Below are 25,995 nucleotides of genomic sequence, written 5' to 3'. Positions count from 1 at the left end.
CGGGCTGCGTGGGCGGTGCTTGCGTCGCGCATGCGCGGGGCGGGGCCTCGCGAGGCGCGGGAAAGAGGCAGAGCGAGCGCAGGTGGGAGGGGCGGCGACCTGTGTGAGGTTCACAGCGTCCCTCAGTCACCGATAGGCTCCGGCTTCACGTGGGCGGAAGGACTCACTGTGAGGACTCACTGTGGAGTTTCGGTGGTCGACGTAGTGTTAGTGTGGGGCTTGTCACCGGGAGCGGGGTCCACAGCGCCCACCCTCAGGCCTTTCCATCCTTCAGCTCCCGACTCGAGGCCTCCAGGCTTCTGTGAGGGCCAATTTGGCCATTTATTTTTTCCAAAAAGAGTAAACGCTGATAATTCAACCGACTTATTCCCAACGGATCCAGGCAGAGTTCGTTTCTGATAAGGACAGAGGGTCCTCAGCGACTTCTGCGGCCCAGGTCCGTTTTGGCTTGCGTGGCCCCCAAGGCTGGGAGAAACCGGCCTGTGGCAGCTCTTGCCCCTCCAAGGATGCAGCTGTCCCCTTTAAAATGGCACGATCTTGGCTCACTGCAACCTCTGCCTCCTGGGTTCAAGCGATCCTCGTGCCACAACCTCCTGAGTAGCTGGGATTACGGGTGTGTGCCACCATGCCTGGCTAATTTTTTTTTTTTTTTTTTTTTTTTTTTTTTGAGACGGAGTCTTGCTCTGTCGCCCAGGCTGGAGTGTAGTGGAGCGATCTCGGCTCACTGCAAGCTCCGCCTCCTGGGTTCAAGGAATTCTACTGTCTCAGCCATCCGAGTAGCTGGGATTACAGGTGTGTGCCACCACGCCCAGCTAATTTTTGTACTTTTAGTAGAGACGGACGGGGTTTCACCGTATTGGTCAGGCTGGTCTGGAACTCCTGACCTCAAGTGATCCGCCCACCTCAGCCTCCTAAAGTGCTGAGATTACAGGCGTGAGCCACCGCGCCCAGCCTAATTTTTGTATTTTTAGTAGAGAGGGGGTTTCACCATATTGGCCGGGCTGGTCTCCAAAGGCCCCAGAGGCCCCTGGAGAGTCCTCAAGTGTCCTTGGAAGGGCCCCCAGATACCCTAGTCGGGAGGGAGGGTTCACACAGGCTGTTTCATCCCAGGGACCAGAGTGTAGGTCCCCGGGGCTTCCCATAAGGACCCCCGAGGTCCCATTTGTCTTTCAGGTCCTGGGCATAAGATCTTTAGTTTGGAGGAGGTTTGAATTCCTACCTGGCCATGGTCCAAAGTAGCTGTGACTCTGTGTCCCACGCTGTGTCCCAATGGGAGCCATCTGACCCCTGGGGCAGCCACATGAGCCGAGGTGGAGGCGGGGGTAACCTCTGCTCTCAGCCAAAGCCACTGGATATAAACAGAGACAGGGACTGCTTATAATGATGAGAGATTTTGCTTGTTTTCAGATTTCTCAAGGGGAAGATAAAATGACAAAGAGGAAGAAGCTGCGGACCTCAGGTATGTTCATTCAAATGAACACTTCTTGATTTCTACTTGTGCTCGTGGGAAGAATGTGGGCTTGTGTATTGCAGATTTGGCTAACATGACCGTCCCAACCTCCTTAAAAGAAAATAAGGATTGGCCAGGTGCAGTGGCTCGTGCCTGTAATCCCAGCACTTTGGGAGGCCAAGCGGGCAGATCACAAGGTCAGGAGTTTGAGACCAGCCTGACCAACATGGTGAAACCCCATCTCTACTGATAATACAAAAATTAGCCAGGTGTTGTGGCACGTGCCTGTAGTCCCACCTACTCGGGAGGCTGAGGCAGGAGAATCACTTGAACCTGGGAGTCCGATGTTGCAGTGAGCTGAGATGGTGCCAGTGCACTCCAGCCTGGGCAACAGAGCAAGACTCTGTCTCAAAAAAAAAAAAAAAAAAAAAAGAAGAAGAAAAGAAGAAAAGGATTTAATTCAAATAGAAGGCCAGGTGTGGTGGCTCACACCTGTAATTCCAGCACTTTGGGAGGCCGAGGTGGGCAGATCGCTTGAGTCCAGGAGTTCGAGACCAGCCTGGGCAACATAGCGAGATCCTGTCTCTACAATGTAAAGTAAGGAAATTAGCTGGTTGTGGTGGTGGCAGGCATCTGTAGTCCCAGCTACTCAGGAGGCTGAGGCAGGAAGATCGCTCGAACTGGGAGGTGGAGGTTGCAGAGAGTCAAGATCGCACCACTGCACTCCAGCCTGACTGATAAGAGTGAGGCCCTGTCTCAAAAAAGAAGGAAAGAAAGAAAAATAGAAATAATGGAGAGGGCATACAGGAAAAGTAAAAGTGAAAGTTTTCTGGAGCTTCTGCAAGCCTCTGGTGGGGTCCCACAGCTTAGAGGAGGCCTCCCCAGGCTTCAGGGCAGTGGGACAGCCTCCCTGCGGAACCAGTACTAGAGATGACCCCTGGAATAATGCTTGATGTACTACAAGGCTACTTGGCATGTGGCTGAGTGTTTTACTCTGGGGCCCAAAACCTGGGTTCATCCCAGTTCTGCTCACTGTGTGGTGGTGGATGATTTCCTCTGTGCCTCAGTTTCCCCTTTTGTAAATTGGGGATAATAAAAGTCACCACCCTTTCCTTTAGAGCAGTGTTTATCAACTAGGTGACAGGAAGGGATTTTGACCCCCAAGGGATAGTTGGCAATGTTTGGAGACTTTTTTGTTTTGGAGACCAAGTCTGACTCTTGTCCAGGCTGGAGTGCAGTGGCGAGATCTTGGCTCACTGCAGCCTCCACCTCCCGGGTTCAAGTGATTCTGCAGCCTCAGCCTCCTGAGTAGCTGGGACTACAGATGTACACCACCACACCTGCCTAATTTTTGTATTTTTAGTAGAGATAGGGTTTCACAATGTTGGCCAGGCTGGTCTCAAACTCCTGACCTCGGGCGATCCGCCTGCCTCAGCCTTCCAAAGTGCTGGGATTGCAGGTGTGAGCCACTGTGCCTGGCCTAGAGACTTCTTTTGGTTTTCATAACTGGGGAAATGATACTGACATCTAGTGGGTGGAGGCCAGGGATGCTGCTCAAATATCCTACCATGCATAGGATGCCCCCCAACCACAGAGAATGATGCAATCCCAAATGTCCTCCAAGGTGGAGAATCCTGCCCTTAGAGCTCACATGTGGGTTAGTATCTGTAAAGCACCCAGAACTGACCTAAGGCAGTACACAAATGTAGACCGCTGTTAACAATTCTTCTTCCAGACTTTCGTTTTTTTCATTTTTATTTTATTTATTTATTTATTTATTTTTGATACGGAGTCTTGCTCTGTCACCCAGGCTGGAGTGCAGTGGTGCGATCTTGGCTCATGGCAAGCTCCTCCTCCCGGGTTCACGCCATTCTCCTGCCTCAGTCTCCCGAGTAGCTGGGACTACAGGTGCCCGCCACCACGCCAGGGTAACTTTTTTGTAATTTTAGTAGAGACAGGGTTTCACCGTGTTAGCCAGGATAGTCTTGATCTCCTGACCTCATGATCCGCCCGCCTTGGCCTCCCAAAGTGCTGGGGTTGCAGGCGTGAGCCACCACGCCTGGCTCTTCCAGACTTTTTTTAAAAACTTTTATTTTGAAGTAATCTGGGACTTACAGAAAAGTTGCCAAAATAATTCAGAGAGTTCTGGCTACCCTTCCCCAAGCTTTCCCTAATGTTGACATCTAGCTCAGCCATAGGACAATGATCAACTATAGAACAGCATGAAAAACAGGGCAGGACTCTAACCTCAGTACACTACTTCTAGACTTTTTTTTTTCCTTTGAAACGGAGTTTCGCTCTTGTTGCCCAGACTGGAGTACAGTGGCGCAATCTCGGCTCACTGCATCCTCCGCCTCCCAAGTTCAGCTGATTCTTCTGCCTCAGCCTCCCGAGTAGCTGAGATTACAGGTGTCTGCCAGCACGCCCGGATAATTTTTGTATTTGTAGTAGAGATGGGGTTTCGCCACGTTGCCCAGGCTGGTCTCAAACTCCTGGCCTCACATGATCTGCCCGCCTCAGCCAAAGTGCTGGGCTTACTGGGGTAAGCCACCATACCCAGCTGTTTTTTTTTTTTTCCTTTTTTTCGAGACAGAGTCTTGCTCTGTCGCCCAGGCTAGAGAGCAGTGGCGCAATCAGAGCTCACTGTAGCCTCTACCTCCCTAGGCTCAGCTGATCCTTCCACCTCAGCTTCCCAAATAGCTGGGACTACAGGTGTGTGCCACCATGCCTGGCTAATTTTTGTATTTTTTGGAAGAGACGAGGCCTCACTATGTTGCCCAGGCTGGTCTTGAACTTCTGGGCTCCAGCAGTCCACCTGCCTTGGCCTCCCAAAGTGCTCAGAATTACAGGTGTGAGCCACCATGCCTGGTCAGACATTTTCTTATTTTCTTTTTTTTTTTTTTCTTTTTTTTTTTTTTTTTTTTGAGACGGAGTCTCGCTCTGTCACCCAGGCTGGAGTGCAGTGGCCGGATCTCAGCTCACTGCAAGCTCCGTCTCCCAGGTTCACGCCATTCTCCTGCCTCAGCCTCCCGAGTAGCTGGGACTACAGGCGCCCGCCACCTCGCCCGGCTAGTTTTTTGTATTTTTTAGTAGAGACGGGGTTTCACCGTGTTAACCAGGATGGTCTCGATCTCCCGACCTCGTGATCCGCCCGTCTCGGCCTCCCAAAGTGCTGGGATTACACGCTTGAGCCACCGCGCCCGGCCGACATTTTCTGTATATATACAGATACAGTGTTGAGTTTGTTTTTGTTTTTTGTTTTTTTTGTTTTTTTTTTTTTTTTTGAGACAGAGTCTCATTCTGTCACCCAGGCTGGAGTGCAGTGGCATGATTTTGGTTCACTGCAACCTCTGCCTCCTGGGTTCAAGTGATCCTCATGCCTCAGCCTCCTGAGTATCTGGGATTACAGGCACCCGCCACCATGCCTGGCTAATTTTTGTATTTTTAGTAGAGACGGGGTTTCACCATGTTGGCTAGGCTGCACTCGAACTCCTGACTTCATGTTATCCGCCTGCCTTGGCCTCCCAAAGATTACAGGCATGAGCCACCATGCCTGGCCCAAATAAAGTGCTTTTATTGGAAAATAGATCATCACACTTACTGATCTGCAACCTCCATTTTTCACTTTGCAGTAGATCATGACCATGTTTACTTGTCAGTATACCTATACAATTTCATCATTTGAAAAGAAAAACACCCCAAAATAGCCAGGCATGGTGGCGTGCACCTGTACTCCAGGCTACTTGGGAGGCCGAGGTAAAAGGATTGCCTGAGACCAGGAGTTAATGACCAGCCTGAGCAACATAATGTTATCCAGTCTCAAAAAATATATTTTTTAAATTAACAAGGTGTGGTGGCACACACCTGTAGTTCTGGCTATTTAGGAGATTGAGGCAGGAGGATGGCTTGAGCTGAGGAGTTCCAGGCTGCAGTGAGCTGTGACTGCGCCTGCACTCTAGCCTGGGACACAGAACAAAACCCTGTCTCTTAAAAAAAAAAAAAAAAAAAAGAAAGATTGTTGGGCACGATGGCTCCTGCCTGTAATCTGAGCACTTTGCGAGGCCAAGGCAGGTGGATCATTTGAGGTTAGGGTTCAAGATCAACCTGGTCAACATAGTGAAACCCCATCTGTACTAAAAATACAAAAATTAGCCGGGCATGGTGGCATGTATCTGTAATCCCAGCTACTTGGGAGGCTGAGGCACGAGACTTGCTTGAGCCTGGGAGAGCTGAGATTGCGCCACTGCACTCCAGCCTGGGCGACAGAGTGAGACTCTGTCTTAAAAAAAAAAAAAAAAGGAACAAACCAAGTCAGAAAGACAAACTCCAAATATGATGTAGTAGAGTTCCATTTGCCTATCATTTTCTAATGTAAGTTGAATTTCTTCAAAATTTTGAAATGACTTTTTAATTTAGTGGCTGATGAATTTAGGGAATGGTGTTCATGTTTTTCCCCCAAGATATGGACAGAAGAGGAAATGATCAGCAGATTGAACATGTTTTGTGCAGAGATGAGCAACAGGCTGCTTGGAGGCATCAGAATTTCTCTGACCTTGGAGGGGGAAGCTGGGGACAGCCAGGCCCACCCACAGCAGGTCACTTGGGGCCTCTGTTGGCGGTAGACTCCCCAGCTCAGTGGACCTCAGGGCTGGCCCTGGACAGCCCTTTCTCTGTATATTGGAAGGGTGGAGAGAGGCCTTTTCCCTCCCAATGTCTTCAGTCTTTGGTGTTGAACACAAGGTTCTGCCTTATTTTTTCTTAAATTAGTCCCATGTGGACAGATCGCCGGAAGGAAAGAGAAGACTCTTCAATGCCATTGATATTTTTTTGCTTTTTATTCGGTACAAATGGCCATTCGATCAGCCAAGTGAGCAAGTGTTTGAGAATCTCAAGAAACCAAATAAACAAAGCAGCTATATTTTGTCTTTTCTGGCAGACCACAAGTTCGTGTTTCTTTTGAGACAGAGCCTTGCTCTGTCACCCAGGCTGGAGTGCAGTTATACAGTCTTGGCTCACTGCATCCTCTGCCTCCCGAGTTCAAGTGATTCTCCTGCCTCAGCCTCCTGATTATCTGGGACTACAGGTGCCCACCACCACGCCTGGCTAATTTTTTGTATTTGTAGTAGAAACAGGATTTCGCCATGTTGGCCAGGCTGGTCTCGAACTCCTGACCTCAAGCAATCCGTCCACCTCACTCTCTCAAAGTGGTGAGATCACAGGCGTGAGCCACCGTGCCTGGATGGTTAGGAATGTGTTTCTATAAGCAATGTCCATCGGAGCCTTACTTGTGGTGCTGCATCCTTTGAGGTGGGCACCAGAGGGGGCGGGGGAGGGCGAGGAGGAGATCAAAGGGTGCAGCGCACTCAGTTCCTGCCCTGGAGATCCTCCAGCTCTAGTCAGGGGACAAAGGAAAATGCTTCTCCCAGGGAGCGCTAAGCAAATACACAGCAGTGGGATAAAGTTCTAAATGGGCACTCCCAAACCATAACTGACAGAATTACAAGCAATTGGCTGTGCGCCATGGCTTACACCTGCAATCCTAGCACTTTGGGAGGCCAAGGCAGGCAGATCAGTTGAGATCAGGAGTTCGAAACCAACGTGGCCAACATGGTGAAAACCTGTTTCTACTGAAAATACAAAAAAATTAACCAGGCATGGTGGCTTGTGCCTGTAGTCCCAGCCAATCAGGAGGGTGAGGCAGAAGAATTGCTTGAACCCAGGAGATGGAGGTTGCAGTGAGCTGAGATTGTGCCACTGCACTCCAGCCTGGTCAACAGAGCAAGAGTCCATCTCAAAAAATAAAAAATAGAAGAAGAAGAATTAGAAGCAATTACAGGAAGATCACTGTGTTTTAGTGGAGGGCAAATAGCTGAGTGAGGACTGAGGCAGACCCTAGCAATTGGCATCGAGGAAAGAGAGACTCATTCAGTAGGTTTACTTCAGGGTGTGTGAGTGTGTAGTGCAGAGCTGAGGTTGGAAAGAGTCCACCTGGGGTTTGGATAGTGTTTTTTTTTTTTGAGGCGGAGTTTTACTCTTGTTGCCCAGGCTAGAGTGCAGTGACGTGATACCGGCTCACCACAACCTCCGCCTTGTGGGTTCAAGTGATTCTCCTGCCTCAGCCTCCCAAGTAGCTGAGATTACAGGCATGAGCCACCATGCCTGGCTTATTTTGTATTTTTAGTAGAGATGGGGTTTCTCCATGTTGGTCAGACTGGTCTTGAACTCCCGACCTCAGGTGATCCACCCACCTCAGCCTCCCAAAGTGCTGGGATTACAGGTGTGAGCCCCCGCGCCCAGCCCTGGATAGTGTTATTCTTCAGTTTTTTTTTTTTTTTTTTTTTTTTGAGACGGAGTCTTGCTCTGTAGCCCGGGCTGGAGTGCAGTGGCCGGATCTCAGCTCACTGCAAGCTCCGCCTCCCGGGTTTGCGCCATTCTCCTGCCTCAGCCTCCGGAGTAGCTGGGACTACAGGCGCCCGCCACCTCGCCCGGCTAGTTTTTTGTATTTTTAGTAGAGACGGGGTTTCACTGTGTTAGCCAGGATGTTCTCGATCTCCTGACCTCGTGATCCGCCCGTCTCGGCCTCCCAAAGTGCTGGGATTACAGGCTTGAGCCACCGCGCCCGGCCTTCTTCAGTTTTTTTTTTTAGAGACAGGATCTATCTCTGTTGCTGAGGCCAGAATCCAGTGGCACAATCATGGCTCGCTGCAGCCTCAACCTCCAGGGCTCAAGCAATCCTCCTGCCTCAGCCTCCTGAGTAGCTGAGACTACAGGTGCATGCCACCACCCTCAGCTAATTTTTAAATGTTTTTAGAGGTGGGATCTCACTGTGTTACCCAAGTGAGATCCTGGACTCAAGCAATCCTACCCCCTCAGCCTCCTGAGTAGCTGGGACTGCAGGCATGTACCACCACACCTGGCTGTTGGTTTGTCTTTTTGTTGTCTGTGCCTTGGTAGAAATCTACTACATAGTAGGCATTCAGTAAATGTTCAAGTATTCTTAAGTGTGCTGGTTCTGGAATTGGATGGGGTGCCAGCCTTGGTTCCTTGGCCTCCGTGTGCCTCAATGTTTACACCTCTCTGGGAACTTGGGGCCCTTGGGTGTCAATTCTTACATCTTTCCTTTTAATTTAATTTAATTATTAATTTTTTTGAGATGGAGTCTCACTCCCTTTCCCAGGCTGGAGTGCAGTGGCGCCATCTTGGCTCATTGCAACCACAGCCCCCTAGCTACAAGCGATTCTCCTGCCTCAGCCTCCCAAGTAGGTGGGATTACAGGTGCCCACCACCATGCCCAGATAACTTTTATATTTTTAGTAGAGATAGGGTTTTGCCATATTGCCCTTTTTATTTATTTTAATTTAATTGTCTTTTTTTTTTTTTTTTTTTTGAGACGGAGTCTCGCTCTGTCGCCCAGGCTGGAGTGCAGTGGCCGGATCTCAGCTCACTGCAAGCTCCGCCTCCCGGGTTTACGCCATTCTCCTGCCTCAGCCTCCGGAGTAGCTGGGACTACAGGCGCCCGCAACCTCACCTGGCTAGTTTTTTGTATTTTTTAGTAGAGACAGGGTTTCACCGTGTTAGCCAAGATGGTCTTGATCTCCTGACCTCATGATCCCCCTGTCTTGGCCTCCCAAAGTGCTGGGATTACAGGCTTGAGCCACCGCGCCTGGCCCCTAATTGTCTTTTTGAGACAGGCTCTAGTTCTGTTGCCCAGGCTGGAGTGTAGTGGCGCAGTCTAGACTCACTGCAATCTCTTCCTCCGGGCTCAAGTCATCCTCCCGCTTCAGCCTCTCAAGTACGTGGGACTACAGGTGTGCGCCACCATGTCTGGCTAGTTTTCTTACTTTTTAGACAGTGTTTCGCCATGTTGCCCAGGCTGGTCTTGAACTGCTGAGCTCAAGCAATCCACCTGCCTCGGCTTCCCAAAGTCCTGGGATTACAGGCTGTGAGAAAGGCTGATATTTTAATCATGGACAAAGATAATATTGAATTGCTCAATGTTACTTCTGTAAGGCAGGCATAACAGCAGCACCCTGCCTTGAGCTTTTATCTTAACACACACAAGTTCTTAGGACGGCTTCTGGTGTGGAACTCACTAGAGTCAACCCTTATCATTTGTGCACTGAATACATGATTAGGTGGGGCCAGGTTTGGGGAAGTCTTACAAGCCAGCCACTATTGAAAGCTTCAATGTAAGTGAGTTTTCTTAATTCAAAAAATAGATGCTGGCCAGGCAAAGTGGTTCATGGCTGTAATTCCAGCACTTTGGGAGGCCGAGACAGAGGTCACGAACTCTGAGTGCCAGAGTTCGTGACCAGCCTGGGCAACATAGTGAGACCCTGTGTCTATAAAACAAAAACAAAAAAAGACTTAGCCGGGCATGGTGGCACACACCTGTTTTCCCAGCTACTCAAGGGGCCTCAGGCGGGAGGATGGCTTGAGCCCAGGAGGTCAAGACTGCAGTGATCCACAGTTGTACCACTTCACTCCAGCCTGGGAGACAAAGCCAGACCCTGTCTAAAAAAAAGAAAATATATATATATATGTAGTATATATAATACATAAATACATATATAAATATGTATGTATAAATATATATATTTACATATTTGGCTGAGGCTGAATCCTGAGGTGGCATGGCCTGGCTTTAGATCACATGGAACAACCTGGCAATATAGTGGGATATATAATATATACTGTATATATTTAATAAATATATAATATACATCATATGTAAATATGTAAGTACATAACTTTATAATATATTGATATATTAGAAATATATAATTTAATATATATTTATAATTATAAATATGTAATATGTAAACATAATATATTTTATATGTATGTATATGTTAAATATGAATCCATATGTATTCTTATATATAATATATAATACATACTAATTTTTTTTTGAGACAGTCTCACTCTGTCACCCAGGCTGGAGTGCAGTAGTGCAATCTCAGCTCACTGCAACTTCTGCCTCCCGGGTTCAAGTGATTCTCCTGCCTCAGCCTCCCAAGTAGCTGGGACTATAGGTGGGTGCCACCATGCCTGGCTAATTTTTGTATTTTCAGTAGAGATGGGGTTTTGCCTTGTTGGCCAGGCTGGTCTTGAACTCCTGACCTTAGGTGATCCACTTGCCTCAGCCTCCCAAAGTGCTGGGATTATAGGCATGAGCCACCGTGCTATGTATACAAAGATGTCAGTAAGCATCTTTAGCCTCTTAAATGCCGGAAGAAGACACATCGCAATTGCTTTCAGTGATGGGGAAGTTAGTGCAGAAATGCAAGGGCCCAGGACGTGGCCAAAGCATCACCTCTTCAGCACCCACTGACTGTGAGTCCCAGTTTTCCCAGGATGGCTATTTCACAGATGTCTCAGCACACTAGAGTAGTACATAATTTAGTCTTGTCTGCACTTGGTGGTGTGCATTTATCCAGTCATCTCCTAAGTATTTATTGAGCACCAACAGTGTACAGGATGCTCTTACAGGCACTTGGGACCCCGCAGAAAGTGAGATGGATTCGGCCCCTTCTCGCGTGCAGCCTAGTTGTAGTGGGGGAGACGGGAGATGACCCAGGACATTGATACTTGCAGAAAAGCTGAGAAGGGAAGAAGTCAGGCTCATGAAAGGGGATGTTTGGTAGAGAAGACAGGAATGACCCCTCTGCAGAGTTGTTTGAGCTGGGACCCACTACACACCCCTTACCACTTCCCCAGAAAGAGAGTCGGCCAGGCCAGGTTCTTCTGTGTGATCTGGAGCCAGGCCAGGCCACCTCCTGATTCAGCCTCAGCTCCGGCCAGTCCATAGGTAAAAAGCCTTTGAATCTCATGGCCACATAAGCTCATAAGTCCCACCTTTGATAGGGGTTCCAGTCCATCTCTCGCTCACCAGGTGAGCATCAGAGCGGGGGTTTCATGCCCTTGGAACGAGCCTGCTTTCTTTCAAGACAGCAGTGGCCTTGCTGTGTTCAGTTGTCAGCCATGGCAGTGGCTGTATCCCCCACCCCTTCATCTTCCTCTATCTCTAAAACAGGAGACGGACTCTGTCCTCCAAAACCCCTAAAGACCCCAAGGCTAGGAGACTCTGATGGGGACCCCCAGAGTTCCATGTTGGGCTGTTTACATCACCCTGAGGAGCCAGAGAGTAAACTGGGACCTGTTCCCTCTACACAGCAGCACGGGGAGGAACCAGGAAAGGCGGTCTGCAGGTAGGTGGCTGTGAGCATTCCAGCAGGTCTCCCCACTGACAGTCCACATAGCACAGCAGCTCAGCAGACAGCAATGCTTTGGGAAGTAGACCCACAACCTATCCAGTGCTGTGACCCACTCCTTCCCAGAGCTCAGGGCCATCGGATCTTACTTCTCCTAGCTTTCCTCGCTGGTAAGAAGGGTTGATGTTTTGGCTAGGCATGGTGGCTAATGCCTGTAATCCCAGCACTTTGGGAGGCCTAGCAGGGAGGATCACTTGAGGTCATGAGTTTGAGACCTGGCCAACATTGCAAAACCCTGTCTCTACTAAAAATACAAAAATTAGCCAGGTGTGGTGACATACCTGTAATCCCAGATACTCGGGAGGCTGAGGCAAGAGAATCGACTGAACCCAGGAGGCAGAGGTTGCAGTGAGCAGAGATCATGCCACTACACTCTAGTCTGGGCAACAGAGCGAGACTCCATCTAAAAAATAAAAGAAAAAAAGAAGTTTTAACTGTGGACAAAGATAACACTGAATTTTTCAAGGTTACAGAACTTATATTCTATAACTCATATTCTGTCTGCTGGTCAAACCCATCCGTCTTCCACATTCCTCCTCCTTAATCAAGAAGGGAACAAAGGAATTGTTGTTATGCGAGCTAATGACCAATAAAAAAGAAAAGCAATCAGGGCTGGGCGCAGTGGCTCATGCCTGTAATCCCAGCACTTTGGGAGGCCAAGGCAAGAGGATTGCTTGAACCCAGGAGTTTGAGAGGAGTCTGTGTAACATAATGAGGATGACCCCATATCTACAAGAATAAAATAATTAGCCAAAACAAAATGATATCTATATCCTTATGGATGTGTGTATGTATTTGAGACAGGGTCTTGCTCTGTCACCTAGGCTGGAGTGCAGTGGTACAATCTTGGCTCACTGCAACCTCCACCTCCTGGGTTCAAGCGATTCTCCTGCCTCAGCCTCCCAAGTAGCTGGGATAAAAGGCGCCCGCCACCACACTCAGCTAATTTTTGTATTTTTACTAGAGACAGGGTTTCACCATGTTGGCCAGGCTGGTCTTGAGCTCCTGACTTAAGGTGATCTGCCTGCCTCAGCCTCCCAAAGTGCTGGGATTACAGGTGTGAACCACTGCGCCTGGCCCTTATTTATTTCAATATAACCCTAAGTTTCACTAGTTTTTAAAGACACTATGTTTCTTGCATCTACAATTTCCTTTCTCTAGAATGTGTCTTGTGAGAGCTGGAGTGTCCGTCCAAATGAGAATATCCCTATTCCCAGTTCAGAAGGCAGTTCCTGGCATTATAAGTGTGACAAAGTCACCTGTTGAGGCAGTGTATTCTCCAAGTGGGACTCTGCACCCTCCTTGCCCGTTAAATGTTCTCAGGTCACTGCTTCTCCATCCCCATCCCACTCTTTTAAAGCAGGTTTTCCAGGGCCTTCCATCTAGCAGACTTTTTTTTTTTTTTTTTTTTTTTTTTTTTGAGACAGGGTCTTGCTCTGTCACCCAGGCTGGAGTATAGTGATGTGATCATAGCTCATTGTAGCCTGAACTCCCCTGGCTTAGATGATCCTCCCATCTCAGCCTCCCAAGTAGCTGGGACCACAGGCACACATCACCTTGTCCAGCTAATTTTTAAACTTTTTGTGGAAACAGGGTCTCACTATGTTGCTCAGGCTGGTCTCAAACTCCTGGGCATTCACCCACCTCAGCCTCCCACAGTGCTGGGATTAAAGGCATGAGCCACCGTGCCCAGCCTAGGAGACTCTTAGCACTGGTTTCCTCTTAGATTTTGTTTTGCATTTGTCTCAATATGTGAGTGACAACCTAGGAGGATTTCAGATCCCCCTCAGTTTGTTTGTTTGTTTGTTTTGACACAGAGCCTTGTTTTGTCGCCTAGGCTGGGGTGCAGTAGCACGATCTTGGCTCACTGCAACCACCACCTCCCAAATTCAAGCCATTCTGCCTCAGCCTCCCGAGTAGCTGGGATTACAGGCATGTGCCACCACATCCGGCTAATTTTTGTATTTTTAGTAGAGATAGGGTTTCACTATGTTCCCCCAGGTTGGTCTCGAACACCTGGCCTCAGTGATCTGCCCACCTCAGTCGCCCAAAGTGCTGGGATTACAGGCGTGAGCCACAGTACCCGGGCAGATCTTCCTCAGTTTTATCTTTTCCTACACAGCTCCCCAGATGAGGAAACAGGAGCTCCCTGCTGGCTCCTCCGTCAACCAGAGAAGGAGCCAGCTCCCCTTCCTCCTTCCCAGGTGAGCCTGTCCTGTGGCCTCGTGGATGTAGAAGCACCGCTGCCTCCCTTAAAGTTCCGGCTCTGTGTCTCCCTTCATTGTCCCCAGTTGCTCACTCATGGTCTACAGGGGCTGGAGGGAAGATACCCAAAGGGCAAGGGTGGAGTTCTCTCCAGGCTACAAGAAAGGAGCAGGTTTGGGTTTGCTTTTTTCCTGAGACCTCATTCCTCCCTTATCTTTATTGCTGCTTTGTTCTTGTATCCGGTTTACAGAACTCAGTTGGGAGGTTTGTTCCCCAGTTTGCAAAATCCAGGAAGACAGTGGCAAGAAAAGGAGAGACAAAGGATGAGAACCTCAGGAGTGGGGCCTTTAGCCTGGTAAGGCTCTAAAATCAGCCAGGCTGAGCCCAGCGCACGTGCGGCCTCCTGGCCCAGCCTCGGCAGCCCCATTTCACCCTGGAGTTCTTTGGCAATGGTGAGGCCTGCACCTCTCTTCCACCCGCCGTTTTCAGTACATTGTGCTATGGATATATGTTGAGTATGCAACAATTCTTTTTTTTTTTTTTCCTTTTTTTTCTTGAGACGGAGTTTTACTCTTGTCACCCAGGCTAGAGTGCAATGGCACCATCTTGGCTCACTGCAACCTCCGCCCCACCAGGTTCAAGCAGTTCTCCTGCCTCAGCCTCCTGAGTAGCTAGGATAACAGGCGCCTGCCACCACGCCCAGTTAATTTTTGTATTTTTAGTAGAGACGGGGTTTCACCGTGTTGGCCAGCCTGGTCTTGAACTCCTGACCTCAGGTGATCTGCCCGCCTCAGCCGCCCAAAGTGCTGGGATTACAGGTGTGAGCCACCAAGCCTGGCCTCACCACAATTTTTTAAAAAACAAAAAACAGTACAGAGTGAAGTTCTGGTGTTCTCTGTTCTAGCTTCCCCGAGTGGTAACACCGTGCATAACTGTAGTCCATCATCAAAACTAGGCAATTGGCCAGGTGCAGTGGCTCGTGCCTGTGATCCCAACACTTTGGGAGACTTCCCTTGACCAGCCTGAGCAACATAGGAAGACTCTATCTCTACAATAATTTTTTTTTTCTTTTCTTTTTGAGATGGAGTCTTGCTTATCACCCAGGCTGAAGTACAGTGGTGCGATCTCGGCTCACTGCAGCCTCCGCCTCCTGGATTCAAGCGATTCTCCTGCCTCACCCTCCCCAGTAGCTGGGACTACAGGTGCACACCACCACACCCGGCTTATTTTTGTAGTTTTATTAGACAGGGGGTTTCACCCTGTTGGCCAGGCTGGTCTCGAACTCCTGACTTCAAACAATCCGCCTGCCTCGGCCTCTCAAAGTGCTGGGATTACAGGCATGAGCCACTGCATCCAGCCTACAATAATTGTTTTAAAACTTGGCCAGGTGCAGTGGCTCCCACCTGTAATCCCAGCACTTTGGGAGGCCGAGGCAGGAGGATCACTTGAGCCCAGGCATTCCAGACCAGCCTGGGCAACATGGCACAACCCCATCTGTATAAAAAAACACAAAATTTATCCAGGTGTGGTGTGTACCTATAGTCCCAGCTACTTGGGAGGCTGAGGTGGGGGGCTCACCTGAACCTAGGAAGGTCAAAGCTACAGTGAGCCGTGATCACACCACTGCACTCCAGCCTGGATGAAAGAGTGAGACCTTGTCTCAAAATTATGAAAAATAAATAATAAAAATAATAATAGCAGCTGGGCACGGTGGCTCACGCCTGTAATCCCAGCACTTTGGGAGGCTGAGGCAGGCAGATCACCTGAGGTCAGTAGTTCGAGACCAGCCTGACCAACATGGAGAAACTCTGTCTCTACTAAGTATACAAAATTAGCCGGGCATGGTGGCGCATGCCTGTAATCCCAGCTACTCGAGAGGCTGAGGCAGGAGAATCGCTTGAACCCAGGAGGTGGAGGTTGCGGTGAACCGAGATTGTGCCATTGCACTCCAGTCTGGGCAACAAGAGTGAAACTCTGTCTAAAAATAATAATAAACAGGAAATTAACATTGGTGTGGTCTGAATGCCACCTTGATTTTCATATCCCTGATCTTGTTGAGTGTCTGGTGCTGGCAGAGAGAAGAGCTTGATGGAAGGAGAGGTTTCTGTGCTTCCAGATCCCCCTCCAGTCGCTGGCCCTGGTACTGATGCCTATTTCCATGCATGATGGCCGGTGCCAACATCTGAGTCTTTGAACAGGGCAGTCACAACTATTAGATTGGTGCAAAAGTAAGTGCGGTTTTTGCCATTAATTTTTTTGTGTATGTGAGACAGAGTCTCACTCTGTCACCCAGGCTGGAGTGCAGCCCTATCTTGGCTCACTGCAACCTCCACCTCCCGGGTTCAAACGATTCTCCTGCCTCAGCCTCCTGAGTACCTGGGACTACCGGTGTGGGCCGCCGTGCCCAGCTAATTTTTGTATGTTTAGTAGAGATGGGGTTTCACCATTTTGGCCAGGCTGATCTTGAACTCCTGACCTCAAGTGATCCGCCCACCTCGGCCTCCCGAAGTGTTGGGATTACAGGCGTGAGCCACTGCGCCTGGCCAGTGTTTGCCATTAAAAGTAATGACAAAGGCCGGGCGCGGTGGCTCAAGCCTGTAATCCCAGCACTTTGGGAGGCCGAGACGGGTGGATCACGAGGTCAGGAGATCGAGACCATCCTGGATAACACGGTGAAACCCCGTCTCTACTAAGAAATACAAAAAACTAGCCGGGCGAGGTGGCGGGCGCCTGTAGTCCCAGCTACTCGGGAGGCTGAGGCCGGAGAATGGCGTGAACCCGGGAGGCGGAGCTTGCAGTGAGCTGAGATCCGGCCACTGCACTCCAGCCTGGGCTACAGAGCGAGACTCCGTCTCAAAAAAAAAAAAAAAAAAAAAAAAAAGTAATGACAAAACCCGCAATTACTTTTACACCAAACTAATAGAAAACTCTTTGGAGAACTTGGTTATCAAAGGCCCCGGGGCTGAGTCTTTTTCTGTCCACAGGAAACCCTCCCAGAGTCCAGCGCCCAGAGTCCAGGATGCCAGCCGCTAGTGGAGACCCTGGGGCTCCCCTTCCAGGAGGCCACGGAGCCGGGGGACCCAACGCAGGCAGACAGTGCCCACCCTGAGCAGAGCAGCCAGAGCCCTGTGCAGGCTGTGCCCAGCAGTGGAGATTCTCAGCCTGATGACCCTCCAGACAGGGGGACGGGGTTGTCCTCCTCACAGAGGGCCAGCCAAGACCACCTGTCAGAACAAGGGGCTGAAGACAGCAGGCCTGAGACAGATGGGGTTCCAGGTGATCGTGGCCAAAAGGAACACCTACCAAGCAGTGATTCTGAAGGGGAGAAGCCAGACAGAGGAGCCCTCAAGGAGGGAGGGGCCCAAAGGACAGCAGGGGCTGGCCTGCCTGGAGGGCCCCAGGAGGAGGGAGACAGTATCCCCTGTACCCCAGCATCAGCTCCTACCTTGGGCCCTGCTCTGGGACTGGGCCCTGCCTCTTGGTGCCTGGAACCCGGGTCTGTGGCCCAGGGCTCTCCTGACTCCCAGCAGACCCCCAGCAGGATGGGCAGGGAAGGGGAAGGGACTCATAGCAGCCTGGGATGCTCCTCCCTCGGGATGATTGTCATTGCAGACCTGAGCACAGACCCTGCTGAGCTGGAAGAGAGGGCTCTGGAGGTGGCTGGGCCCGATGGGCAGGCCAGCGCCATGTCACCTGCCTCTCCCAAGAGGAAGGCCGCTGATGGAGGCTACAGGAGGGCCCTGCCAGGCTGCACCCCACTCACTGGGGAAACCGCAGGAGAAATGGGGGAGGCAGGGCAGGATGACAAGCCCCCTGGCGATGTCCCAGTGGGCCCGACAGCCTCCCTGGCTCTGGCACCCGGGAGTGGAGAGTCCATGATGGGCGCTGGAGATTCCAACCATGCAGCCACGGACACGGGTCCATGTGTCGATCAAAAGCAGGAGCCAGGCCTTACTCCAGAGGCAGCCGAGTCAGGTGGCCAGGACCTCGAACAAGACCTTGAGGGGCTCCGTGTGTCCCCGCAAGCTTCTGTTCTGCCAGAACACAGAGAAGCAGCAGACAGCCCTCTCCAGGAGCCTGGGGCCCAGCAGGGCATAGACACCACCTCAGACCTGGCAGGGCAGCAAGACCACCTGCCTCATTCTGCAGACCAGGCCGCCTGGGCAGACTCTTCAGCTGTGGAACTCGACTTCCTGCTGGACAGCCAGATACAGGATGCCCTGGACGCTTCTGACTTCGAAGCCCCGCCTGAGCAGGTAAGAGCTGCCCCGAGTGACAGACATACCTGCCCAGGGCAGGCACCTAACCTCCACAAGCCCTCTCCTCACGTGGCACAGCGGTGGAGGGGGAGCTGGGGCTCAGGGCGTACCATTTACACAGCCAACGACTCTAGGAGTCTGAGTTGCAGCTCTATTGGATGTGGAGTCGGTGGTTTTCCAGAAAGTATAGACCTGCCTTTCGGTGGTTGTCTACATATCCAGGGATGGTGACACACAGCTGCTTTCTCAGCCGGGCCTCCCACATTGAACTGGAGTCCCCAGGAGTGCCAGCCCCTGGCAGCTTCTGATTCAGTGCCTGACCCTGGCTGTGGGGTCCCGGGGCATGTATTGAGGGCGGTGGACACAGTGGGGTGATGGAGAGAAGCTGGGCCTGGGGAGGGGGCTTCACTCCCAAGCTGCAAAAGAGCCTTTGCCCATCTCCTTAGGGTCCTCTGGGGGTCCTGATATGATTCTTTCCCAAACATACATAAGTCATTTTGTTTTTCTGCCAGAACTTGTAAGGGCTTTGCCTCCTTCAGGGATCTGCCTGCCCCACTGGCTGCCCAGATGTGGCCTCCTCTGGCTCCAGAGCTGGTGCCAGCTGTTGGCATTCGTTCTCCTGTCTGGGCAGGTGGCAGCCTTGCTTCAGCCCTGCCCCCCAGGGGAAGAGTGACCTCCCCAGCTGTTGGCACACCTGAGCCTGGGCTGAGGGCGTCACAGTCACACCCTGGGAGGCAGGCGGTTCTCTGTCCACACACTGGGTGTAGCAGCGAAGACTCTGGAAGAGTTCATGCACCTGTTGGAGGTGAGGCAGGCGGGAGGGGAGGAAGCCAGGCTGGCACCCAGGTCATGCCCCAGCTGCCGCATCCTGGAACACAGAGCCAAATTTGCCTTTCAAATGTCAGCCTCTGTTTCTTTGCTGTCCCTGTGTCGAGATGTAAAAAAAAAAAAAAAAAAATTCATGGCCAGGCACAGTGGCTCCCACCTATAATCCCAGCACTGGGAGACCGAGGCAGGAGGATCACCCGACGTCAGGAGTTCAGGACCAGCGTGGCCAACGTGGTGAAGCCCCATCTCTACCAAAGTACAAAAATTAGCTGGGCGTTGTGGCATGTGCCTCTAATCCCAGCTACTCTGGAGGCTGAGGCAGAAGAATCGCTTGAACCCGGGAGTCGGAGGTTGCAGTGAGCTGAGATGACACCACTGCACTCTAGCCTGGGTGACAGAGCAAGACTCTGTCTCAAAAAAGAAAAAATTGGCCGGGCGCGGTGGCTCAAGCCTGTAATCCCAGCACTTTGGGAGGCCGAGACAGGCAGATCACGAGGTCAGGAGATCAAGACCATCCTGGCTAACATGGTGAAACCCCGTCTCTACTAAAAAATACAAAAAAACTAGCCGGGCGAGGTAGCGGGCTAAAATAAAATACAAAAAAACTGTAGTCCCAGCTACTCGGGAGGCTGAGGCAGGAGAATGGCGTAAACCCGGGAGGCGGAGCTTGCAGTGAGCTGAGATCCGGCCACCGCACTCCAGCCTGGGCGACAGAGCGAGACTCCGTCTCAAAAAAAAAAAAAAAAAAAAGAAAAGAAAATTAGCCAGGCATGGGGATGCATGGCTGCAATCCCAGCTACTTGGGAGGCTGAGGCAGGAGAATCACTTGAGCCCGGGAGGTTGAGGTTGCAGTGAGCCGAGATTACGCTACTGCACTCCAGCGTGGGTGCCAGAGACCCTGTCTCAAAAAAAAAAAAAAATTGGTGAGTCACAGTGCAGTTCAGTGGTAGAGGCTGAACACGAGCGTGTGGGAAAGGCAGGAGTTCTGTTGCTGGGCGCAGCTGAAATTTTATGAGAGCCTCATGCCTTGCAAAATGCAAATCCCTCACTTAAGAGCCGCCTCCATTGCCTCCAGTCTGTGTTCTCGTGGGTGGTGGCTTGGAGAGAAGGCTGGGAAATGGTTAAGGTGTTTGGGGCCAGGTGCAGCTAAGTGGCATCCAGCAGGTGAAGCCCCTAACCCTCCTAAATGGGCTGCCAAACTGCGAGCTTGGAAAAAGACCCTGAAATCCAGACTCGGGGGGATCCAGACGGACAGCTGGCTGGTCAGACCTGACCAGCACCGGCAGCCTTTCCCCTGCCAGGGGAGGAGGCACCGCCCTGACAGCACTGCCAAGGCCTAGGCATGTTTGGTTTTGACACGAGGCGTTCCCTAGCAAGTCAAGGCGACCCAGGCAAGGAACACATTCCCGTGGGAAGGTTCCGGGTGGCTCCTGGCAGGAAGGCCAAGGCCCATGTCTCCCGGCATGGGCAGGGGCACGGGGAATAGCAAAGATGGATTGAGAGGGCCGTCTCAGCACCTCGTCCTGACCTCACCATGGTCACGCACTGTGCTAGAGGAGGAGACTCAGAGGTGACACAGCAGAGACAGAGCTTTGAAACCTCAAACCAAGGTCTCGTCATGGGAGGGTTTGGTGTTACTTTCTCATAGCTCCTCTGTGCTCACTCTTGGACCGATAGAGCTTCTGCAATCCGCATATGGAGTCGTTTAATTTAAATTTTAGAGACAGGGCCTTGCTCTGTTGCCCAGACCGGAGTGCAGTGGCACAATCACAGCTCACTGCAGCCTCAACCTCCCAGGCTCAAGCAGTTGATTCTCCTGCCTCATCCTCCCGAGTAGCTGGACCACAGGTGTGTGCCACCATGCCTGGCTAATTTTGGGGTTTTTTTTGTTTGTTTGTTTGTTTGTAGAGACAGGGTCTTGCCGTGTTGCCCAGGCTGGTCTGGAACACTTGGCCTCAAACGATCCTCCCACCTCATCTTCCCAAAGTGCTGGGATTACAGGCGTGCCCAGCCTGGCTCATTGCCTCTTTTCTGAGGGACATTGTAAGTCACCACTTTATAATGGAGCTTGACATTTTCCATGGAAATTAAACCACCATTGATGCTTAGAAGCTTAAGTGCCTTGGAGTTACCAGGCTTTCCCCTATATTCACTGGGAGTTTTCCCCTCGTGTTAAATTTGCAAACTCCTTTCCTAACAGGATGTGTGTGGCTCATTCAGCCAAGGTAGATGACTCCACTTCACTGCAGTTGCTACCCCTTGGTGTTTTCTCCGTACCCATAAAGATAGTGAGGGGCATGCAGGAGACTGCAGCGGTGTCAGGGCCAAAGGGGCACCCCCACTGCCCAGATCAGCCTGTGGGAGGCCCAGGCCTAGGAGCGGACACCAGGGTTGGCTGTGGCCTTTCTCTTTCCAAGGGGAAAGGATGGGTGCAGCCCAGGCTGGTAGCCCTGGGTCTACCCATCGTGGAGTTCCTCACCATTACTGCTCTGCCTCTGCAGGAGTCCTAGCCGGCCCCAGTGTGACCTACTGTGGCCACAGTGAAGCCAAAGGCATCAACGTGACTTCTGGGTCCCCTGTGCAGAGCTTGCTCGACTTGGGCCCCGGGCACTCACACCTTGTGTTCTCTTTCCAGTTCTTTCCTTCCGGGAACAAGCCGGGCCCTTGCTGGCCGGGCCCCAGCCCACGTGCCAATGGAGACCCTGTTGCAGTGGCCAAGGCCCAGCTGAGGTAGGTGTGGGGTGGGTGAGAAGTGGCTCCAGGACCCTCACCAATTTTACCAAGGAGGGTGACAGACGGAGGGGACCCCAGTTCTCCCTCCCTGGGCCTCGACTTCCGCAGTCCATCAGGGGAGCTGAGCCCTGTCTTTCAAACTGTACACGTTCCCTTGCTCCCCGAAAGCAGAGAATGGGCGACAGTGACCAGTGATCGGCACCCAACCCAGTGTCTCCCTAGGAGCCCTGAGACAGTGCCCCCGGCTCTGTGGGCTGTTTCTCTCTGGGAAGAGGGGCCAAAGCTTCCTCCTGAGTCCCTGGGAAGGGGAAGGGACCCAGACAGGGCTCAGAACTGTTGGCTGAGACCATCTTGGAGCCGTTCCTAGCTCTGGCACCAGGCGGGCACTCAAGTGAGTCTAACCTGCCCTCACCCTCTCCCCTCCCTACTTGGCTCTTGCCCTAGGCGAACCACCTCCTCCCTCACGCAGGCCACCAGTTAGCCGTCCTCCAGGCTGCTGTGTGTGGGGAGGGCACCCTCTCCCCTGCACCATGCCCGTGGTCCCTGTAGTCTGTCCCCTCCTCCCGTGCCCTCCCGCAGCCCTCCTCGAAGCCAGGGCTGGGCGGCTGCCCTCTATGTTACCTGGCACTTGAACCTGCCTCTCTGCAGAGGCGGCAGCTTATCAATTATTTATGGCCAAGTTTCTGTTTCTGTTTGGTGGGGGTGGAGGAGGGTTTGGGACTCAGCTCCTGGCTGTGTATGGCCCCCACACCCTCCTCCTCCTTCTCCTCCCCTAGCAGAGGGCAGCTCTGTCCCCGCCTCCTGCCCTCACTCCCTGTGACTTGTACCTGCTGTGCCACTGGCCACCTCCCCTATCCACACACACAACCTGCACGCGGACCAGAGGTAGTTCATCAGAGTGGCCTGCTGTGGTTTGAATGAAGAGCCAGGAGGGTTCACATCTAAATCTCTGACGTCCCAGGGCCAATGCAGCTCCCCTCCCCGCTGCCTTGGATGTCTAGAAGCTCCCAGAGGGCCTGGGGTCTGGCTTGAGGCTAAATGACACACACAAGAAGCTAAGGCCCAGGGGCTGCCAGTCACCTCAGGGTGACCAAGGCAGGAGCAGCAGGACAGCAGTTTCCATAGTGACAGCCCTGGAGGTGCTGCCAAGCCTGGGGCATGGACGGGTTTAGGGCGAGTGGCCCCCACTTACCTGCCTGGCCCCCTGTACTGCCCATGTCCGAGAGTGGCACCTGTTCTGTGAGGGGGGGGGGCGTTCTGTGGCTCCTTGGATCTTCCGTGATTTTTTTTTTTTTTTTTTTTTTTGAGACATGGTCTCACTCCCATCACCCAGGCTGGAGTGCAGTGGTGCAACCTCAGCTCACTGCAGCCTCGATCTCCTGGGCTTTCGTGATTCTCCCACTTCAGCCCCCTAAGTAGCTGGGACTATGGTTACCCACCACCACACCCAGCTAATTTTGTATATTTTTTTTTAGAGACGGGATTTTGCAACGTTGCCCAGACTGGTCTCGAACTCCTGGACTCAAGTGATCCACCCGCCTCAGCCTCGCAAAGTGGTGGGATTACAGGCATGAGCCACCGTTCCTGGCAGGATATTTTTTAGATAAGAGTCTTGCTCTGTTGCCTAGGCTGGTGTGCAGGATCATAGCTTACTGTAGCCTCCATCTCCCGGGCTCAAGTGACCCTCCCACTTCATCCTCCTGAGTAGCTGGGACTACAGGCATGCACCACCATGCCTGGCTAATTTTGTATTATTTGTAGAGACGGGGTCTCACTACGTTGCCAAGGCTGGTCTTGAACTCCTGGGTTCAAGCCATCCTCCCGCCTTGACCTCCCAAATCTTACATAGATATGAATGCCATCTGGGCCGGCTTTTCTTCTTTTTTTTTTTTTCTTTTTTTTTGAGACAGAGTCTCACTCTGTCACCCAGGCTGGAGTGCAGTGCCCGGATCTCGGCTCTCTGCTCACTGCAAGCTCCGCCTCCTGGGTTCACACCATTCTCCTGCCTCAGCCTCCTGAGTAGCTGGGACTACAGGCACCCGCCACCATGCTCAGCTAATTTTTTGTATTTTTATTTATTTATTTATTTTTTATTTTTTTGAGACAGAGTCTCGCTGTGTCTCCCAGGCTGGAGTGCAGTGGCGTGATCTCGGCTCACTGCAAACTCCGCCTCCCGGGTTCACGCCATTCTCCCGCCTCAGCCTCTCAGTAGCTGAGACTACAGGCGCCTGCAACCACGCCCGGCTAGTTTTTTGTATTTTTAGTAGAGATGGGGTTTCACCATGTTAGCCAGGATGGTCTCCATCTCCTGACCTTGTGATCCGCCCACCTCGGCCTCCCAAAGTGCTGGGATTACAGGCGTGAGTCACCGCGCCCGGCAGGGCTGGCTTTTCTAGCACTGCCCTGGGTGCTGGGGAGACAGTGTGGGACAAAACACAGAGTTGACTGCTAGTGGGGGATTCGGGGTGTGGGGACATGAGAGACAGCAGATTAGATCATCAGATGGCAGAGTGTTGGGGAAAAAAAGGCAGCGGAGAAGGGGTTAAAATGTAAGGGGTGATCAGGGAAGCCACCACCCACCATCAGGAGGAGACATTTGGGAAAGAATGTTCCAGAATCCTGAGAGGTGCTCCAGGAATGGCCAGGAGTCTAGTGTGGCTAGAGCAAGCGGGAGGGGAGAAGTGGGAGATGAGGGGAAGGCACAGGGAAAGCAGGTGGTGCACAGCTGCAGGAGGAGAGGGCTTGCCTCTGAGCCAGGTTTCCAAGTTCACAGCCCCCGGTACCTGTGGGGGGCAAACCGCAGGGGCAGGAGCTGGGGAGGCGGTGGCAGCAGCATCCTGAGAGGGCAGGGGGAGGGTAGGGAAGTGGTTGGGTTCTGGGCCTGCTGGGCAGTGGAGCCAGCTGGGTTGACCATCAGGGTTCTGTCGTGAACAGAGGAGGACAGGCTGGACACCCGGAAGAGATGGCGTAAAGCCCGGCGGAAGCCCCTCCCACTGGAGAGCTTCTGGTAGTCCGGTGAGGTCGGGCCACTCTCAATTTCCTTCCCTGCCCGCCAGGACCTTCGTGGGGATCCAGGCCTCTGAGGCCTCCAGGATGGAAGACGGCACCAACATCGTGCATGGCCTCATCGTTGAGCTCTCTAACCTGAAGTACGGGCTGGGCTCGGACTCACAGGGCATGGGGCCTGCGGGAGGCCGGTGGGGACTCAGAGGAGCAGGGAGGGACTGAAGTGTGAAGCCCCTGGGTGGGCATCGAGGGTCAGGCACCCCACTGCTGCTGGGCCCTCACCGTGCCCCCCTCCCTAGTCCTTTGCAGAACACGGGCTCTGAAGAAAGGCTGGAACAGGCCCAGCCTGTGCTGCAACAGGCCCTTTCTGGTTATGTGCACATGCGTGTGAGCCGTGTGTGTGCATCTGAGTCATTGGTGACCGTGTGGCTGTGAGGCACGGCCCCCTCTGTCACCTGGTGACCACTGAGCCCCACACGTGTGCTTGTGTTTCCCCCGCAGCCGGCTGATCATGGGCACCCACCGGGACCTGGAAGCCTTCAAGCGTCTCAACTACCGGAAGACAAAGCCGGGAGGCAAAGCCCCCCTGCCTTACCCTTCCAAGGGGCCTGGGAATGTCCCTCGAGGGGACCCACCCTGGAGGGAACTGTAGGCCACTTTGAGGTCTGTGTTTCCGTTGCCACCCAGCCCCCATGCCTGCGGACCTCCTCCAAGATGCTCCAGGGGGTCCTAGTGGACCCTACAAACCTCCCTTCAGTTGCCCGGAAGTTGGTCTTCCATGGACAACACAAAGGCGGCCCCGAGGTCCTGGCCTCACCTGGCCAGGATCAAGGTCAGTAGCCTCCCTTGGCTTCAGAGAGGGAAACTGCGTCTCCTGCAGCCCCAGTGGCTTCAGGCGGGCCTGGGCTCCAGGAAGCCGGCCACCTCCAAGCAGGGCCCATCCTGTCCGGATTTGCAAGGGCCCATCCTGTCCGGATTTGCAAATTTTAGGCTCCTGAGCCAAGTATGGAAGGTTCAGAATTTGTTTCTTTCCTGGAGGAGAAGAGAGCTCCCTTTGTTTTCTTTCTCCCTATTTCCATTTTATTTCTTCTGGGAAGACCCGTAATAAATGATTCTGTAGAGGCCCCGTGACCTGCTGTTTGGGGCTGAGGCTTCAGTTCCTTCACCTTCCGCCCACAAACCTCTCTACCCACTTCCTCCTCCTCACCCTCTACGAGTTTACACCTCAGCTTCCCTGGGA

General features: G+C 52.3%; 1 protein-coding gene across 17 annotated transcripts; it reads left to right on the top strand.

The window, feature by feature from the left end:
- The first annotated feature begins 23 nt into the window (after positions 1–23).
- Positions 24–25,879, top strand: BRME1 (break repair meiotic recombinase recruitment factor 1). Of its 17 annotated transcripts, none has more exons than XM_077977579.1 (10): positions 24–82; positions 339–436; positions 1,408–1,459; positions 11,487–11,661; positions 13,847–13,928; positions 14,180–14,284; positions 16,914–18,185; positions 21,652–21,746; positions 24,806–24,898; positions 25,257–25,879. In XM_077977579.1, the coding sequence occupies exons 3-10, from the start codon at positions 1,429–1,431 to the stop codon at positions 25,405–25,407; spliced, it is 2,004 nt and encodes a 667-aa protein (XP_077833705.1). In that variant the 5' UTR covers positions 24–82; positions 339–436; positions 1,408–1,428; the 3' UTR covers positions 25,408–25,879. The 17 variants fall into 17 exon arrangements, with proteins under 17 accessions (XP_077833705.1, XP_028695306.2, XP_014978592.3 ...); XM_077977573.1 differs by lacking the exon at positions 339–436 and adding an exon at positions 20,925–21,059 and having other exon boundaries at positions 31–168; XM_077977578.1 differs by lacking the exon at positions 339–436 and adding an exon at positions 20,925–21,059 and having other exon boundaries at positions 43–82.
- Positions 25,880–25,995: the final 116 nt, after the last annotated feature.

This window comes from Macaca mulatta, chromosome 19 (genome assembly GCF_049350105.2).
Source record: "Macaca mulatta isolate MMU2019108-1 chromosome 19, T2T-MMU8v2.0, whole genome shotgun sequence".
NCBI lineage: Eukaryota > Metazoa > Chordata > Mammalia > Primates > Cercopithecidae > Macaca > Macaca mulatta.
This window is presented reverse-complemented; position numbering and strand designations above follow the sequence as displayed.